The 20,371-nt window shown below is 31.5% G+C and overlaps 1 protein-coding gene across 9 annotated transcripts in view; it reads left to right on the top strand.

Moving 5' to 3' along the window:
- LOC118187517 (mitogen-activated protein kinase kinase kinase kinase 5-like) overlaps window positions 1-20,371 on the top strand; it is a 170,604-nt gene that overhangs the window by 53,712 nt on the left and 96,521 nt on the right. For all 9 annotated transcript variants that reach the window (XM_085809411.1, XM_085809413.1, XM_085809409.1 and 6 more), the window contains 2 exons: window positions 2,581-2,662; window positions 18,599-18,706. In XM_085809411.1, the coding sequence (XP_085665537.1) occupies window positions 2,581-2,662; window positions 18,599-18,706 (190 nt within the window). The remainder of the gene's footprint in view (window positions 1-2,580; window positions 2,663-18,598; window positions 18,707-20,371) is intronic.

The raw sequence follows: 20,371 nt of genomic DNA, 5'->3' as shown, positions 1-20,371 counted from the left end.
GAAAGATGTAGCATAATCGCATTCTGCAGTTTCTGTTACATGCTTAAAAGCTATATTGAGAAGTTCTGTATGCTTCTCTTACATTTTGTTAAAATATCAGTTATTTTGTGAGAGTAACATTTTAAACCCTTATTATATACGATATTTGTTGCCGGAACAAAACGTTGGCAGCAACAGTTCTGAGAAACACCCTTTGGCGAAATAGGGTTACCAGCTTCACTTGGTAAACAGGCTGAAAGCCAAACAAGAATCAGTTATCGCTCAGATTGGCGAAAGTGACGTTTCCTTTCAAGTGACATTTGCTTCTTCGTGTTGTTTTGTATCGGTCATACGCGTTTCGTTTTAAACTTTATTGTTAGTAATGGAAGATAATAGAAAGGTGATTGCTATCAAATTAATCACTTTGATCTCCACTCTGGCACTTCAAGTAACAGATAAACACACTTCTGGTTATAGTAATCAATTACATCAGTAATAGCCAAATTCTGTATACACTAAAAATAGTTTAAAACGTGTGCTGGATAAGTCTATTTATCAGACATTATTTATGTCCTGGTGACAGCCTTCTGACCTTGACTAACTTTATGGCTCATAATTACTGTTCTGTCCATTCAAACAAACAAACAGAAAAAAAAAAAAAAAGAAGAAGAAGATCTCTTATGACAAAAGTCTATATGGCTGATATTTACATCCTCACAGCCAGCAAAACGAAGATCAAATAAAGCATATGAATACATGTGCGAGTTGTTTACTGTCCCATAGAACACTTGGTAATACACCTAAAACACATTAATTATACCAACTCTAGAAATTAGGTGGTGCACATCATGAGTTTGTTTTATGTGATTACGGAAAAGCCTTGAGGGATATCTGCCTAACAGGAGGGATCCCTTTGTAGAAGATTTTTTAAAATTGGCTTGTATACCAGTTACAAATGGGGCAAACCTAGGTAACGTCATGTAGCCAGCCTGTTCGCGGCATTCTAACCTGAGACAGAACTACCAGTGTTCAACGACACTTCGGCCACTAGTAGGCCCGTGCACTTAATTGGAAAGTGCAATTCATTTTGTAAACAGATATGAAGGTGATAATCAGTTGTGCACTGTTTTAAGTAATCAAATGTTATAAATGCACAGCTGTTACATTTCTTATTATTTATTAATCATGTTTTTATTATGTAGATCATACATATGATATAATTATGAATTAACCCAATAACAAAATGTATACACTCTTTAGTACTCAAATACTCATCAATTATTTTTCAACTGATTACATACCCATAATAATTTGCAAAGAACTGATAAGTATAGTTGCTGCCAATTACATAATCGTTATCTGAATTAAAAGTAACTTTAAATAAACTTCTTGGCAATGTTCATTTTTGTATTCATACATACATATATATATACACATCTAATAAGTCATATATTTACATACAGATAGAGAGATGCGGTGGTTTAGAAGTTGTTAATATATATTTATTAGTAATAATGTAATGAATAAGATTTATATTAATGAATGTATATACAAATGTTTCTCATCATGCATAATAATAAATCCATAAATTTCCAATGTTTCATTATGTAGCATTTACAATAAAAGTATAGTTTCTAATGTATTTATAATCCAAAAAGTATTTCATTAATAACATGAAAATAATAGACAAATTTAATGAGTTTTCTCATTATTACATAAGCTATGCTTTTCTTTTTTTATGCATGTTTTATGCTGTTTAAAATGTGTCACTGATTATACAATTAACAATATAAAAGACAAGTAATTAGGAGAAAAGCCGTGCATATACAAACGGATTTAAAAAAATTATTCAACTTAAATTTTGAGAAATAAAATTCTATTATATAACAGTGATAATACACGATCAGCACGAAATGCGACAAATTTAAAACACATTTAGAAAGTGACTCAGGCAGTTGTATTACAACAAAACAGCAATAATTAAATCGGCCTCTATTTCCACCGTCCATGACTTCATAGTGAGAGCCATCGCCATATTGAAAGTTACCCGTGATCCTTCAGAAGCAGAACTTTTGTCTGATTGGTTGAACGTTCGAGGAACACGTCTCCATCCAGAACATTTTTAGACAAGTTTTAAAATGTTGCTCGTAGCCGAGACATGTTCCTTTTAGGTAGACAAAACATTTCTCGGAAGCCTGCCGCTTAAAGCCATGCTACTAGAATCTCGTTTCTCGGAATTGTGCCGGGTAAGCGAGCGCGTCCATAGAAGTGATAGGGCCATTATGTTACTGTATCTTATGCATCAAATAAAAGCTTTCAGGTGTAAATAAAAAATTAACAAATTTAGTAAAATATTAATTTTCCATGCTATTATTTTCATCCCTTGTTTAATAAAACAAAATGTTTTAAATGCAGTGTAATATTGTTCTTTTTTTTTTCAGTATAAATCAATAAGTGAAAGAACTGTTGAATTATTTTTTAAGGTATTTGACCTCTGCATTTGTCTAATAACCACAATTAAAAAATAATGTTGGCTTTAATTTCAGAAGCTCTTTCTAAATTAATTTAAGCATTATCATTTGAAATAACTCTTTCTTTCAGGACTCCTGTTTTCCATCATTTTGTCAAAGTAGCTTTAACAAAAAACCCAAAAAAAAGGCCGACTGCAGAAAGACTATTACAGGTATGGCCAAATGTAGTTTGCATACTGTTATTATTTTAATTACTTAACTAAATGCTTATTTTAATTATTATGTTAATTGTACTGTTATTTCATCTGTATTTAATAATTTTGATGTCTTCCAATATGCTTTGCAAATTCATTTTTCATAGTTAAGCTAACTGATGGTTCAGTTACAGTTATTCCTTCTGCTCTATTTGCTTAACAGTTTCTCTAATGTTCATTAATTGGTGAATAAATTAATCAACAGTTTCACTTAGTGTAATTAAATCAATGAAGTTAACTTTGGTTTTCCTGTAAATTTAAAGCAGAAAGTAGAAAATGTGTTGAAAATAATAAGTAAATTCTGCTTTCATATTGCTGAATATAAAAAAAATTCATGACAGATATATGCATGTTATTAACACTCATTTGAAATCAAGGAAGTCAGCATACTTAAGTGTTAGGAGGGGGGAAGTCAGTATTTGAAGTAATGTACATAATATTTAGGTAAAATACAACATGGGTTTATGTAAATTTCTCCCTAAGCAATTTGATAAATAAGTTGACCTAATATCCCTCTAGGAAAACATTCCAATTAGTAAGGTATTACTTATATTACTACAGAAGTTTCTGATGAAAAGCAAGTTTTATTCCATGCAAAATTTATTTTGACATAAATTTTCAAATTATGTGACAGTTTTACCTGTGGGAGGGGAGTTACAAACTCCATCAATAAAAAATTTGGTACTTTCTAATTAACCACACCCCCACTGAAAAGTGGTAAATTCTCTGGTGACATTGCAGAAAAACATCTATTTGTGTATCTTTCCATGCATTTAAATAATTGAGCTGCCTATTTTTTTTTTAACTTTCATTAAAAAAATAAAGTGCATTTTTTGAGAAATTTTTCTGTACTGTTTTTGTGCTGTTTTCCCAGTGTACACAGCGCTCTGTTTTCAGTAAAAAGAGATCAAAGAACTGCACAAAATCCACATTGCACACCGACAACCAACGCTGAAGAAAGTTGAAACTTCAATGTAATCTCCAGCGTAATGAAAATAAAAGAAGGAAGATACATATGGAAGACAAAATAATACAAACACCTGTGAAATAATGGAAAATTTTTATGAATTCGGGGTTGGACCACCCTTTGACTGGAGTACAGATTGAATGAGACATGGTATAGATGCATAAAGGTCATGGACAATATTTAAAGGAATATTAAGCCATTCCTCCTGCAGAGCAGTCTCTAATTCTGAAAGTCCGGCTAGAGATTGAAATCGAGAACGAACATTTATGGGCATATTTGGACTCCAAATATGCCCATAAATGTTCAATAATATTTATGTCCAGAGACTGAGGGGGGCTAAGTGAGATGTTCAATTGCATCATCATGCTCTTCGAACCATTCTGGAGTACACCTAGCAGTGTGGATAGGGGCATTGTCATTTTCAAAAAGTGGTTACTCCCCAGAGAATACAGTCTGGACATAATCCTCTAGAATGCTTAGATAGTAATTGGAAGTGATCTTCCTATGCAGAATAACAAGTGGCCCAAGACCGCGCCAAGATATCACACCCCATACCGTAACGGCACCACCCCCGTGTTTCACAGTCGGCAAGAGGCAGTCAGAATGAAATGCTTCTTTGAGCATTCTCCAGACGTAAACGCGTCCGGTAGTCTGAAATAGGGTGAATGACGATTCATATGACTATATTACCTGTTGCTACTGCTGTGGGGGCCAGCCTTTGTGATCTCTGCACCATTGGCGTTGCTTTGAAAGCATTAGTTGTTGTCACCAAGGGTTTACAAATTGCCACTCTGCCATAAATGTTCACAGCATGAAGTTCCCTTTTGACAGTTTTTGTTGAAACGGGGTCCTGGAGATGACTGTTCATTTTGGATGTTATATTGGATAACGATTGCTTGTGCTTTCGGGCTACTATGCGCTTTAAGACCTATCTATCCCTATCAGTCATCTTATCCTCTTTTGTGTGCGCTGTCATAACAGCTGATACTGTACTCTTTGCACACCCCACAAGGTTTGCTGTTTCCGTAACTGACCCACATAGCACAAAAACATCCTTGGGATATCCCAAGGATGTTGCTCGCGGGATATGCGCACATCCTCAGGACATCCCGGAATATCCCGCGAACCTCCTAAACACCTCCTCCCGAGTGCTTGATGTCACATCCCGGGATATCCTCAGGACATCCTAACCAAGTCCCATTGACAGCGTGCGGGATGTTATTAGGATATGAACTCCTACTTACTACATCCTCAGGACATCCCGGGATGTCCCACAAACCTCCTAAGCACATCCCATTATATCCTAAAAACATCCTATCTATGTCCCATCGACAGCATATGGGATGTTATTAGGATTTAAAGTCCTACTTACTACATCCTCAGGACATCCTGTAATATCCCAATTTCCTCCTAAACTCATCCTCCTGAACGCTTAATGTCACATCCCAGTATATCCTTAGGACATCCTATCTACGTCCCACCGACAGCGTATGGGATGTTATCAGGATTTGAAACACTAGTTACAATATCCCTTTAACCTCTTAAATACATACTCTCAACTGCTTAGTGTCACATCCCAGTATATATACAAAGTAAAATTCCAGTGAAAGTATGTGAAGGTGTGATGATCTAAAACCTACTTTTTTTTACACGGATAGTCTCAAATCGTTCTCCTATGGTTACTATGGAAAAATCAGAAATGTTGAAAATATTTATACAACTTATTTTGTTTTAAAATCTGAATTTGTGAATATATTAAAACTGAGCAAGGAAATTAAAATGAATTATTAATACAAAATATTAAAACTGAAAATTTTGCTTTTATTTTTAAGATATTAAAAATCTTTTGATCATTTTTAAACATCCAATAGCCCCCAAATTGAATTATTCATAATTAAATTATTTTACAAAATCAATTTCTAATTTCAGTTAATTTGTATTAAAAATTGAATAATAAAATTACCCATTTAATAATCTTTACATAAATGAATCATCTTTCTTTAAAACATGTAAGGAATTTATAGTGTTTTGATGACACTGTTGGGAAATTGTTAAAAGGAATAAATTGTATTTTTAAAACTAAATCAATTCCTAGCCTCAGAATAAATAAATATGTTTTCGTAACATGAGAATGCTGCAGGCTTTTTTATATATTTAATATTTAGTTGTAAAAATTTGACAATATGTTAACAATTCTTTATATCATTCAAAAGGTAACTCAAGAAGCTCTTCTAAAATTCTATCTTTCTGCTCACACAATTAAAAAAAAATCTGAAAGGCCTCATTTTAGCAGTCACTCAAAGAGGCTAAAAGTTTATGAATGCATAGATTATCAATACAGATGGGGCAGTGGAAATAGCAAAACATTTTATAAGATACTGACACCAGAAAGTTATATATCTTCTATATATTTGAAAAATGAAGAAATATATCATGTTATTATGTAGAAATATTAAAATGTTTTCAATTAGATATATCATGAATTAAATGCATTTTAAATCAATCAGATTAAAAATTTAAAAAAAGCATTGTTAACAAATGTGTGTAATGCTTTTAAATAGCTTGGCTTGTTAGTCAATAATATATTAGATTTTAAAGGTAAATATGTTAAATTTTGCCAAATGGCAAGACTTGAATGAAAAGCAAAACAAGTTTACGACTGACAATATGAAGTCACATTTCAAAACTAACAGCCCTTTTAGATTAAAAAAAAAAGTTCTGAAAATAATTTGCAATGATTCATTGGCATTATTTTACGCAAAATTCAGTAAAATGAAATTTACCCGTTGAAATCAGCACCAAATTAAACTTTGTAAATTCTAGCGCATGTTAAAGGTTGTCTCATCCTGAATTTTATTACTAACCATTCATTTCAGAGCAAAATAAAACAGTAATTGCTATTTATATGACAATCAATATCAAAAATTTAAATCTGCATTTTATGCAACATAGAAAAACTTCAAAAGATCTACTGTTTACGATGCAATTAAGGCATTTTATTCTGCTATCAACTCTACCAATTAATTTCATTAAGTATATTCAGTTTACTCTTTCTGCTCAATATATGCAATGTAAAATTTTCCATAAATTTATTAATTCATTTTATTTTGAGGTGAGCTTTTATTCAACTCTCAATGTCAACGAGAATAGTTCATTTTTTATTTGGTCTCAAAAGAGAAATCAAAATACGTGGATTTATGTACGTGTAGTTATGAATCAAAATACATGAGAAATCACAGTGAGAAAAGCACTGCTACCTTAAACTGTGATTATATATAACAAATGCAGTGAATTATAGTTAAAAAATAGTGAAAATATTTATATTTCTGAACTATTTCATATATAACATTTTCAGTTTCGCATATGTGACAATTTAAGAACTTTACGTATACCAATTTTTTGAAATATCTGCAAATTTTTGTATCTTCAAGGAAAGCTTATTCTTTCACCTTTAGTATATAAGTAATGGTAATTTACCAGATAAAATTACTTAATGGGGAATACAGAAAAATATCTAACCACTTACCTTTGTGACTTTATCTGCAAAGAGACTAAAAAAGTAGTTCAGCTAAATCTGCTATAATAAATATTTACAATAATGCTAAATTATGCAATATCTATTAATATGACAAATTTTTGTAAAGCTATTTATTTGGATGAAAAATAAACACATTCAGAAATTTATGGCACTATGTTATGATTAACAGAGGAAAAACACATTTCAAAATTCAAAATAGTTTTTATTAATCCAATTTATCACATTTTATTTGAATTCATGAAAAACAATAAAAAAACACTCACAATTACTATATGTGAATATAATTCATAATTAAATTTAAACAAATGACTATTAGAATGCAAATTAAAGGAAGCATTTAAAATATTTAAACATTTAGTACCTATAAACAGAGTGCAATTATTTGATTTTTCGATTATAGTAAAATAAACATGGGGGATGCCTTTTAAAATTTTTTATATCAGAAAATAAACTCAAACCACCAGCTGAACATATGAGCAGTTTTATCAATCAGCCACTGGTAGGTAACCTGGTTACTGAATCAACATATAAAGTTGCCATGATAAAGAGAGAAACAAAATTATGATAATCACATCTTACCTATTCATAAAACTATTTTAAATTTAATGTGTAGGCAAGTCCAGAAAGAGTGAGAATGAATTTATTTTGCAACACAAAGTAAAGTCTTGCAGGAGCAAAAAAAAAACTTGTCTCATGAGATTGGCAAGTAAAAAATAATTAACTGCATCTGGTAACATTTATCTGACAACACATAAGTAATTGTTAGCTACGTGCAGAAAATAAAATCTGATCAGGGGCGTAGCTAGAGGGGGGCAAAGGGGGCATCTGTCCCCAGGTGCAGAATCTAAGGGGCGCCAAACTGATGTTAGAACATTTTAGAATTAAATGTTTTCCATCCTAGGCAAGCAGTAGGGGGCGCGAAATCTTCAGTTGTCCCTGAGTGCTGAAAACCCTAGCTATGACTCTGAATCTGATCATGTTAATACAGTTTTAAACTTTTGAATTTAACTGCAGAAATTTACCAAAGAAGTACTTGTAACAGTAGTAAATGAAGATGTGGCTAATCTTTACTGTATGGTACACCTTGGTTTCTGTCTGAAAAAAAATCGCAAAGTTGTATTGGTTGTTTGTGAAATGTGGAAGCCCATTGCGTCAAATAAGTTTTTCGGTAACCCTAATGTTGATAATGTTGGCGAAAGTAGCCTTTGGGAGAAAAAAAAAAAACTTTTTTTTGTCAATAAAAAGGAGTTATTTCTGCAAATATTGCCAACGTGCAGTGATAAATTTAGTTTTGGGCTACTTTTTTTAATAGTAAACCTTTTGTACAGTCCCAGGTTTTTGGTTCATACTATTCTTTTCAATTGCTGTGTTTGGTATGGTCTTGTATTTTGAACATGCTATTATTTTGGTGTGGGTACCATTGTTTGAGTATGTCTGAGGTGACTAAGAGACGAAAAATTTAATTGAATTGCTTACCTGGAGGATGGTGGTGGGAAGCCTAAACATATGCATGTAAAAAAAAAGGTATGTTAAAAAAATGACATTTCATTTATTTTTTTGTCTCTGTGTGTTAATTTTTGTTAGAAGATTTGTTGTTTAATGTTTTTATGTTAGGAAATATGTATTTTTGGTAACTTATTCTTCTCTGTTTGTGTATTTTTGGTTGTCTGTGTGTTAAGACAGTGGCGAATTTTTTCTGGTAACTATGATATTTTTAACTTTCTGATTTTCTTAAAGTGAAAATAGATCAATGTGCACATGGACAAAGTTAAGGCAGTGCACAATGCCCAGTTTGTGCAGTTCTGTGTTTTAATAGGTCGATGTGTACATAGACACAGAGTTTGTGTATGTCTTTGACTTCTTATTTTGGTTTTGTGTAGCGGCCACCTTGAAATTGGTGCCGATCCTCTCAGGTGATGATCTTGATATAAAAAAAAGAAACGATTCGCCAAGGGTTACAGTACAGTAAATTTTTACCAAAGATGTTCTACCATAATCACCATTTCAGTGGTTTAAACACTAGTGGAGCAGTATGCAGAGATGAAGATTTGAGTTTTGTTTACACAGCATGATGGTTTAGGCACTCCAGCCATTACAGTGAACAAAATTATAATAAACATAGCCACAATAATTGTCTATAAATATTGATGTATAACACTGCATTAACTAATATATTTCTTATGCTAGTATATACAGAATCCTTAATCGAAGGGAAAATCAGAAGACTGTGCATGCATTTTCCTTTAACTGAAACATGGATTTGACCATACAAATCTCAGTCTTACGGGACATGCCACACTATGCAGATAGACAGTAAAAAGTGCTTGTGTTGTTTTTATTTGTTAGAGGTATGAAGTAAATATATTTCTAGATTTTAATTTTTTCTTTTCTTGTTTTACATTTGGATTACCTATCAAAAAGTAAGGAATTTTGATATTATTACAATATCGGAGTTAAAATAACAATTATTGGACATGTTGAAGTAATGAAAATTTTAAATTAGGTTAAAAAGTAACCCTTAATGTGGCATATTTTTGAATTAAACTCTATCGACATTAAAAACAACAAAATGTCCCTCTTTATTAAGGACTTTAATTAACTAATTTTAAATACGGAGCTATGAATGAATTTTTTCCCTTGCATGTTATAATAACTGAAACAAAATTACTCTGATACAGTCAAAATTTCTAAATGCAAGTACATAAAATTTACTTTAGCAATTTAAAGAGATGAGACACACTGAACACATGAATAAATTTCTATCAAAGAATATTAAATTTGGCCCGTTCCCTAGTAAACTTTAACCATTAGATTACATTATTACATCATGTTATCAGTTTGAAAAGCAAGTCATATGCCAGATCTTGGATGTAAAAGAAATGCACAAAATAATATACAGATTATTGAAAAATGATGTATACCAATGTTTATAGATATGATTAAATGTAACAGAAAATTTACCGTCACAACCACATTTTTAAGTGAAATGTATTATTTTAACATTTTACAATATTTAAGGTATGGCATTAAATGCAACATTATGTGCCTGGATATAAGTTAGTAAATTTAAAAAAATAATAATAATAATAATAATCAAAGAATGAATGTCATGAAAAATTTCAAAAAACAAGCAGAATTTAATTTAGAAGACCTTTAGACACTTATGATAAATAAATTTGAGAATTCTTCACCCAAAATTAAATTATAATTAACTAAAACCAGTTTGACTGACCTTCTACAAAATCCTTCAGCTGCAATTTTTTCTAGCTTGAAAACCAAATTCTTCTCCACATGGTAATAACATCTTAACCAGTTGAAATTCCTGCAGAAAGTTTGATAACACAGTAATAGAATTAATAGAATAGAAAAATTAACACAAAAGTATAGAACATCATTTAAACTTAACATTATTACAAATTTTGGTGCTTTCTGACTATCTGCAAAGCTGTGAAAATTGGCAAAATGGTTAGTTTATGGTTCATATCTACTGCTCTGTTCACAAGTAGTAATTCAAATAAGCACTTTATAAGAAACAAGAAATTTTAGGATGCACACACACTAAAATATATACATTGGGTCAATATTCACATATTTTTCATCCAATGGAATATTATTCAGAAATAAATATTAAATATAAAGCATGTAAATACATGTGTGTGGTATACATATTCATAGTTTGCTATTATCGTGTGCATACTCTTGCTGTTTTAGCATAAGTTGAAGCTGTGAGGGCAGATGATAAGAAAGTATCAGAATTTTTCATGTATAAGAAAAGATTGCCCTGACAATAGCATCTCAATTGTTTAGCACTGACATTTACATAGCGCATTAGAAATATATATATAATAAAAAGATAATTGCATATTATTAATTCATTTTTTTTAAATGCCAAACTTTAACAATTCTTTCACATATAATTAAATAGAATTCTTTCACATGAACATCTAAAATCCATTCTTAACTAAAGAATAAATAATAAAACCATGTAAATTTCTTATCAAGCCCATCATTTCCAAAATGTCTACTTCTGAAAGTTCCCAGCATTTCTCAATATATTATTAAATTACTAAACTAAGCATCAATGATCGTCATGTTCGCTGATGTGGCAATATCTTTCACACTTCTTTGTTACCACAAGTAACAAGTAGGCTTCAATAAATCTTTAACTGTTACATGCTACTTTTGTCTAAAATTTGTACAAATAATAAAATTAAATGAGCTCTTTATAATATGCTCAAAGAAATAATTTTGTATGAAAATTTGTATGTTATATATTGGCCTGATTAATGATTCAGGAAATAATTCGGTTTTTCAAAGTGCTTCCAATATTCAAATTTCAGCTTGTGTCAAAATAAAATCTATAACACAAAGATAAGCAAATTTCCTTATGAACAATGCATTTTAACATTATTCAATCACTGGCAATCACACAGTACTGATTGCTTCAATAAACATTACTGTAACTGTGTTATTTAAAAGACTGTAATGTTTTAATTATTTCCTTAATTAAAACATTACAGTCTTTTCTTCCTTCTAACACCAAAAGAAAACCCAAATAAGAAATATAAAAATATCAGTAAAAATAAATTATATTATTGAATGACACTTTACATTAATACACTTATGCATATATTATTTTATTATAAATTATTTCAAAATCAAAGAAGAGAAGGGGGAGAAACTTTAATATTGACATTTCTAAAATGATATAAACATTAATCATTTAGTACAGTTTGTTATTTCAGGCAAAAAGAATTCACTTTTCTGGATAGCATTTATATTTCCATCTCACTTTCAATGAAACATTAAGAGAAATGCACATAATTTAAACACCAGTTTATTTTATTTATCAGACAGATTATGTCAACTAGAAAAAACCTATCAGTAAAATTCGGTAGTAATAATTCTGAATGTTAGGCAACTTGCAAGATTCAACAAAAATTATCAATACTTTTATTATAATGACAATACTACAGTAACATGAACATAAAATTAAACTGCATATAACTATAAAATAAGCCAGCATATAATAATGGTGCATTGGTTTCTAAAACAATGGGCTCGATGAAAAAATACATGTATTATGGTAGCTATTCATATTCTTCAGCTTTCCTAATATTCTCATGTTCACTTTACATAACTAAAGTATCTAAAATACAATAAAAATGCAAACAATATTTATGAGAAAATGTTAAAAGCAATCATAAGCATTTGATTGAATGACCATATTTTGTCTTCCTGCAAGTCGAATCTTAAAATGATATGCAGTTTGAAAAATGCTTAATCCTTTTATAAAATATTCAAAAAAGATTAAAAAAAGGTACTGTTCTGTTATCAGGACCGGGTTCAGAATAGTATTTATGTATGCTTGTATATTGTATGTTTGTGTGTCTACATATACGCATCTATGCACATACTTACGAACACAGGTTCATACATTTCCGATTCTGGTCTCAATAACAGAACAGTACCCCCAAAAAAACTTTAATTACAAACTAGATTAAGATAATGTTTCAACCATACATATTTTGGACAAAACAATGCAAACTCTTATTTTTATACAATTGTTCAAACTATTTAACATAAATTTATTGCTGCAATAAAATAATAAGCAATCTGATCACACATATTATTTTGAAACTGAATGCATAAACTAGAGTAAAAAAAATTCAGTCATAAACATTTGGATAGCAGGGCAAATTAAATATTTGAAAAGACAGCCAGCCATTGAGATACACGTAATTCACGACAGAATGGTAACAATTCATAAAGCTGTGAAACATTTAACTGTCAAAATGACATTAATAACATAAATTCGAAAAGCAAAAAAAGTAAACATACAAGTATTGCAACTGAACGTACCTTTCATGCAACAAAAAATATCCATACAAGTTAACCTCATGGCGCAGCCATTTTGGATTTCGTTTCAAATCAGACAAATGTTTACGGATTTGCGGAAGAATATGAGGAACTAGTATGCCGGATACAATGTGCAATGACGCGAAAGAATATAGTTCTCTAGAACTTCCTACATTATTCCGTAATAAACAGTACTATTTCCTAATTTTTTCTTTATCTAATTAATTAATTAATAGGGAAATAGTTAAATAATGCCAAATTCATTTTTAATGAAATGTAAAATTTTGCATGTATGGGACGACCACCTTCCGTCCAATATTTCTGAGAATATAAACAAATTTTGGAATCTGAGAGTATCAGTAAATAAATATATAGAATATCGCCTCTCAAACGACCGCTTCTGAAAGTGACCAATAGGTCTGAGATTATAAATAAATATTGATATTAAGCATTATTTCTATAAGACGACCATCTCTATATAAGACCAAAGTTTCTAGAATCTTGGATAGTCATCAGAGATGTATCTTTACTGCGAAATTATCGCACGACTGTAATTCAATATCAATAACAGATCGCGCGATTGAAAAACATTTTCTGTCCTGTAATTAGAGGAAAAAAATTTTCCTTATGAGGTATTTCTCTCACTTTCCTAGCGTGCCTTCGTGGTGTAATAGTTCTGCACGCTGGGCCGGTATTTCAGAGGTCCGTGGTTCGATTCACGGCGAAGGCGGTTGCTAATTTTTCATCTCTACGGCTTCCCAAAAAAATCCTAATGTCTCTACAGTGGCACCCGAACTAAAAAGGTGTTGGATGAGGTATATCCACACCCAGGATTTAGTGATTGGATCCCCTTAAAAAAAAAGTCGGCCTTTAAAAAGGTATTTCTCCCGCTTTCCTAGCGTGTCTTCGGCCCACCAGCGGCCGAGCGGTAAAGTCGCTGAACCCTGGTAGTGCGATCCGAGGTTCGAATCCCGCGAACGGGCTGGCTGCATGGGTGTTTTCGTGGTTTTCCCCATGTGTAACGTGTATACGAGCCAATATCCCTTAGAAAGTCCTCCACGAAGACATCCCTCCCCTTAGGCAGATAGCCCTAGTGTGCTTTTCCATAATTAAATACACCACCACCACACCTAGCGTGTCTTCGTGGTGTAGTGGTTCTGCACACTGGGCCGGTATTCCAGAGGTCCGTCCTTCGATTCCCGGCGAAGGCAGTTGCTAATTTTTCATGTTTCCTGCTTCCAAAAAAATACCTAATGTCTCTATACCCAAATTTAAAAAAAAAATTCGTTTCCGTAATTAAATATATCTATATCTAATTTTACCTATATTTGTAGTAGGGTTTGTAATCTGTAAGTAATTATACATGTAATTTATACATTTTTTATAAAAAAATATATGTTATTTAGAATTTTGCAAATATTCTAGAAAATGCTAATCCATTGAAAAAAATCTTTTTTATGACTAAATAAATTTTTAAAAAAGTCAGAAAAAATAGCAGTTAAAATTAATAACAAAATAACAAGAATAAATCATCAATAATATCAATATTTTTAATGTACAGCATTTAGAAACAACTTAGTAAAATACATATGAAAAATAAAATAATGTGCAAGTTTCAGATGTGCAATGTCAAAAAATTAAAACTGGTAAATTTGAGAACAAATATCCTCAAAATGTTTGACAACAAAAGTCCTCCGGACAATGCAGAATGAATGTCCTCAGGATGTGAAATTGGTGAACTCCTCAGGACATATGAGAATCAACATCTTCAGGACATCCTGTCATTTCCCGGGACATAGCGACTTAAATAAGACATCCTCAGGATGTTAAATTACGATCTCCTCAGGACATCTGAGAATCAACATCCTTAGGACATCCTAAGTATGTCCCGGGATATTGTGACTGAAATAGGACATCCTGAGGATATTTTGTGCTATGGGGGGATGCTCCACTTAAATGCGCTCCAACTATCATTCCTCTTTGGAACTCTGACAGATCTGACATTTCAACTTCTCACAGACAGGTTGATCGAAGCATGCAACACAGGTGACTGCTGTTGAGAGACTGATACCTTCCTCTTCACGCTCACTAGGTGGCAGACTTCTGTTGCAGGTGGCGCGGCTGTACTGCAGGTGTGAAGTACGTCATACTTTTTCACATGTGTTCACATTATTTTGTCCTCCATCTGTATTTGTTACTACAAAATCATCACATTTCTTTACAACCCAAACAAATATACTCAATGCAATAAGAAATATTAATAAAAAAATGACCATTAAGTCTTAAAAGTACAAATCCAAACATGAGTGTCACATGAGTGTCATTGAGTCTAAACTCAAACATGAGTGTGATACGCATGTATCTGCATTGCCACATAAATGCTTTTTTATGATATGGTGTGTTGCCTCACCAATACATTTTTATACTTTTTCAGAAGTCAGAAAGGTAGGTAATCAGAAAGTACTAAAAATTTAAAATTTTAGCATTTTTCCTAAAAGCGATCTGAAAAATTTACTTTGGTGTTAATCTTTATCTGACATAATAAGTGTCATTTGAAAGTTTGTAAACATGCATAGTTGTTTTTAGAAATACGTCGCTCTAGATTATACACTCGCTTTAGATTTTAACTAATTGTCGATATCTCAAACAATTTTGAGTTTATTTACATTATTTATTTATTTGTTTTTCACTACTATAGGGTATGGAAAACGTTTTTCAGTTGATATTTATTTTCTGCAAGTCCTATGTAAAAATATTGAGTTCTTAGTAGTTGTACATAACTAACCGTGCTGTAAGTTTAATTTGATTAATTTCTTGAGCTGAAACATGAGCAAGCATATGTATGACAAATCATTGTATAGCTGTTTTGGCCTGTTGTGGATCTGAAATACCAAGTTTTATAAAAACTAGTGATCAAATGCGGAATAAAGAATAACAGACATTATATTTACTTGCATATTTTTCTCCTTAATTTTATCTCTTGAAAATGGAGAAATGAGAGCTATGTGACACATCATTTCTGAAAGAAACGAGTTAAAAGAAGTAGTTAACTAATTAAAGAGTGCATAAGAGCAGATATACTAATGTTTCTGAATTTACTCATATGTTATATTTTGCTGTTTACCTGTACTTTGCTTACTTATGCTATAATTCAGAATACTGAAAAAGCTAGTGATAAATATGCAAGTAGGTACAAGTAAGTTAGTAATTGGTCTGGTAGGAAATAGATTTTTTTCTTACTCGATTTGATACATTGCTCATCATTAAAATTTATGTACCATGAAGAAAGCACCAAAGAAACCTGAAATTTGCTTGAAGGGTAGAACATGCTAGCTATGCAAATGATTAACTGGCACATTACTGGCAAGAGTAATGGCACTTAGAAGTAGTTTAGAAAATTAGACTAAAATGCAGATTCATATTTGGAAATCCCATTTATTTAATGTTTTTGTATTTGTGGTCATAGTAGAATATTGTGTTCAAGAATGTTCATTAGGCCTCATGTAAGGAGAAGGAACATATACTAGCATGTTTCAGAATTTGATCCTGAGAGAATCATATCTATTGAAAAATAGATTATTGTACCATTTTGTTGCTGCTTGTGTTCATAAAGATCCAGTGTATGAAAATTTGTATTGATGCATCCAACAAAGCCGTACAGAGATTTCCCGGATCTGAACGGCCCCCATTCACCAGCAGCAGAGGTAAATGACATCTTGTTCACATCACTTTTAGCAGTTGCACAGCAACATCATGTACTCTCCATAAGGAAATTAGTTTTCTTGCTCAGCATCAAGAATCATGCAATGATATGGTATGTGCCTTATCTTGGATTTCAACGAAGTGACTTACTTTAGCTTCATGTCTGATGTTATGTTGAATGATGCATATGGACACATCATCAGCATAACATTGCCTTTTCTGACAAATACCACTTTTGCTTATAGCATTATGATGGCTGTATCTGTATGTGGTGGCTTTGGAGGGAATGAATGTTAAAAGCAGGTTCTCTTCATTATAGCCCTCCATTACCTGGATTGATGATATAGGGTGCCACTGGGTACATATTCTGTTCACCTGTAGTCTGCATATCCCATGCTCTGACCAGCTGCCATTATGCTACTGCGATTTTAATGCCCATGATTCTGGGCTTTCATTATCTCATCCTTAAGTGGGACAATGCGAGACTGCATGTAGCTCATGCTGTTCTTCATTTCTGCAATATATAGGACATTTGATTTCTGCCTTGCTCAGCATGTTCTTCTGGCATTTCACGGATTGAAAACATATTGTCAATGGCTGCATGACAACACCCATCAGCCAGTACAACATGAACTTTGACAGAATTGAAGTTGCATGTATTGCGATATCTCAAAATGCCATCCAAAGTCTGTTTAACCCCATACCTTGCCATATAACAGCTATCATTGCTCTAGAGGCAGATGCTTATGATATTCATTTCTGAATTTTGTGCCTCAAAATTACCGAAAATTTTAATCATTATTTCCATGTAATTTATTTGTGAGTAAATACGATTCTGCTGTGTGCTTTCTTTTATACAGTAACTATTTTAGTAGTCATCAGTTTATTTGCCCATGTAAGTTTTCATTAATTTGTAAAATTATTCTTATGTAGTATTAAATAATAAATAAGATTCCTTCTGTAACAGCACTAGACAGAAGTTAATATTGATAGAAGGATAAGGCAGAATTTTTCCCAATGCAACAAAATTAGATTAAAAGCAATTAAAAGAGGGTGAAAAAGAGCTCCGAAAGACCAGACTCAGAACTTATGAAATGCATGTATATGTCTCATAATTATTGCACAAAATAGCCACATTTCTCTCAACAGCCTTTGAAGACTCTTATCTATTAATTTTGAGACAGGATGTTTGGATAAGTGCATTGCAGGCATGTTATCAGCTGAAGTGTTCCTAATCTTGAAGATAAGTATAGTATTTTTTGCAAGTAGAGATGCCTGGTCTTTTGCTACACAAAGTATTCAAGAGTCTTCATTGTGATTTTTTTCACTAGTCAGCACTATTTTTTGTTTTTTTTTTCTATATTTTGTTTATTGTAACTTTGTTGTGTGCATCGTAATTATTGATGAAACAATTGTAAATCATCAGAGAACTTGTAAAAGACTTGTGAGAATTATATCATTTTACATCAACTTCAGATTAATTCTAAAAACATACATAAGCAGCTGTTGATCTAATGCTGGAGTTGATAGACTTAAAAATTTGCAATTATTGCAACTTGCTATAGTTGCTTAGCTTGTTGACGCTTCTTGTAGTTTTAGCAGTTTTTGCCGTCTGCATCACATCAGAGTTTGCAATTAAATCTATAACTGTACATACAAAATTGCTATCTGTTACAAGGTTGTATTGACACACTTATTGCGCAAGCTTCGTTGTGTGCTCATGTTTTTCAATAGTTTTAAAATTTTCAGGGAAAGTAATATATTTTCATAATAGTTAATATGCTTAACACTTATGGCTTAGACTGCATTTCTTTTCTATAATTTTTAGCATCCTTTTCTGCAAGGAGATCTTGGCAAACATTTAGCTCGAGAATTGCTGGACAAATTTAGCAATCCTCAGCATAATTTTTCAGACTTGGATCCTGACGATGAAGGGGTAATTTTTAATACTATTTTAACATGTTTTCTTTAATGCATATATGATGGCAATTTTCAGTAACAATTTAAAATGTTTTTATACTTTTAAAACCAAAAGTTTTGAATTGTACAGATTTCCCATTTAATGACCCAAATTTGATAGGATTTCAATCATTAAATGGCATGTTTTAAATAAAATTTGCTAGTCTGTTTTCTAATTGAAGTTGCATACTTAGTAATTGGAAGAGGAATTAATGATTCCTTTGTTTATTAGAAAAATTGTTTTTAAAATTGCTTTTATCATGAAAATATGTAAAAAAATTTTAAAGACTATTTTTGCCCCATGGAAATGTTTATTACTGAAAGATTACTGAGAGAATTATATTTTTGTATATTGCAAATATATATATATATATATATATTGAAATTACTGAGAGAATTATATTTTTGTAGCGTAGTTTACACGAGATTGGGGTCACGTGATATGAACCAGCGAATCAAGCTATTCTACCATGAAAGCATAGTTAATTCTTAAATTAATGTCTTTTTTACAAATTTATTGTCTTTATTTATTGTTTTTTTTTTTTTTTTTTTTTTTTTTTTTTTTACAAAATTTTAAACAATATTAAAATGTTTATGCCTTAAAGAAATTTTTTGAACTAACATTTTTTATGTGTGTACTGTGTGTTGTCGCCAATTAAGTCTGTTTGGCGAGATTTGCGGCAGCAAAATGGAAAAGTACCATTCACTCTTATAAGGAGGAAAAAAAAAATGCCTCTGTTATTATTCATTGCTTTGAAAACTATTCCATGGAATATATCAGAACAGTGTATAAAAAATGCAAGTCTGGGGTGAACAGCTCATAATGTACCATCGTTTTTGTATATCCTAGAAGCAGTACATTCTTTGATGTGGACAAGTTCTGTCTGGACAAGTATAATTGATTCAAAACGTAATTGTGTGATACTATATCACATATAGGAAAGTGGGATTGATTTATATAGCCATGGAATTTGTCCATTTAAATAAATTTTATCTTTTAAAATCATTTATCTCAATGTTTTTCAGAGGAAGACACTAGGCTTAATTTCATTATGTTCTCTGTAAAAGAGCAGGGGGGAATGAAAGAAAGATGGTGTATTTGCATTATAAACACATTTTCATCATGAAATCTTTTTGTAGTTTTATTATGCTAAAATTTTATGAAGTTTTTTGAAAGTGTAATCATAGTTTCTGTTTACTTGAATGTTTTGGCTATTGTTTGGAGTATCTCTAAAGGCTTATGATGACTTTTGCTTTTGCACTTGAAACAAGAAAGTTTATTAGAACGATAGTTTTTACTAATGCGATACATTTTGAAACATTTGAAGCAACGTATAGTATTCCTTTAAATTCCTATTTTATTTTGTGGTGACATTTTGCATTTAAATGAATCGTGGTGCAAAACAGAAAATACATGTAAACTGCGTCATATTGAATGCCACTGCTGATGGTGTACTTTTATGAATTCCTTTCACAAAAGTGTTGAAACTTTGCACTTGGATCAGTAGTTTTTCCTAATGGTGTTTGAAATTTCGTTTCATGTTCATTTGAATACTTGTTGCGTGTCAAAAATGTTTTTTCTCTGAATTCAACTTCTATTTTTAGAATATTAATTACTTTCGTGACCTTCCAATCTTCTGTA

Source organism: Stegodyphus dumicola, chromosome X2 (genome assembly GCF_044657685.1).
Source record: "Stegodyphus dumicola isolate Sdum_Otavi_A_Nest chromosome X2, ASM4465768v1".
Classification (NCBI taxonomy): Eukaryota; Metazoa; Arthropoda; class Arachnida; order Araneae; family Eresidae; genus Stegodyphus; species Stegodyphus dumicola.
Note: the sequence above shows the minus strand (reverse complement) of the source record. Positions and strands in the feature narration are given on the sequence as shown.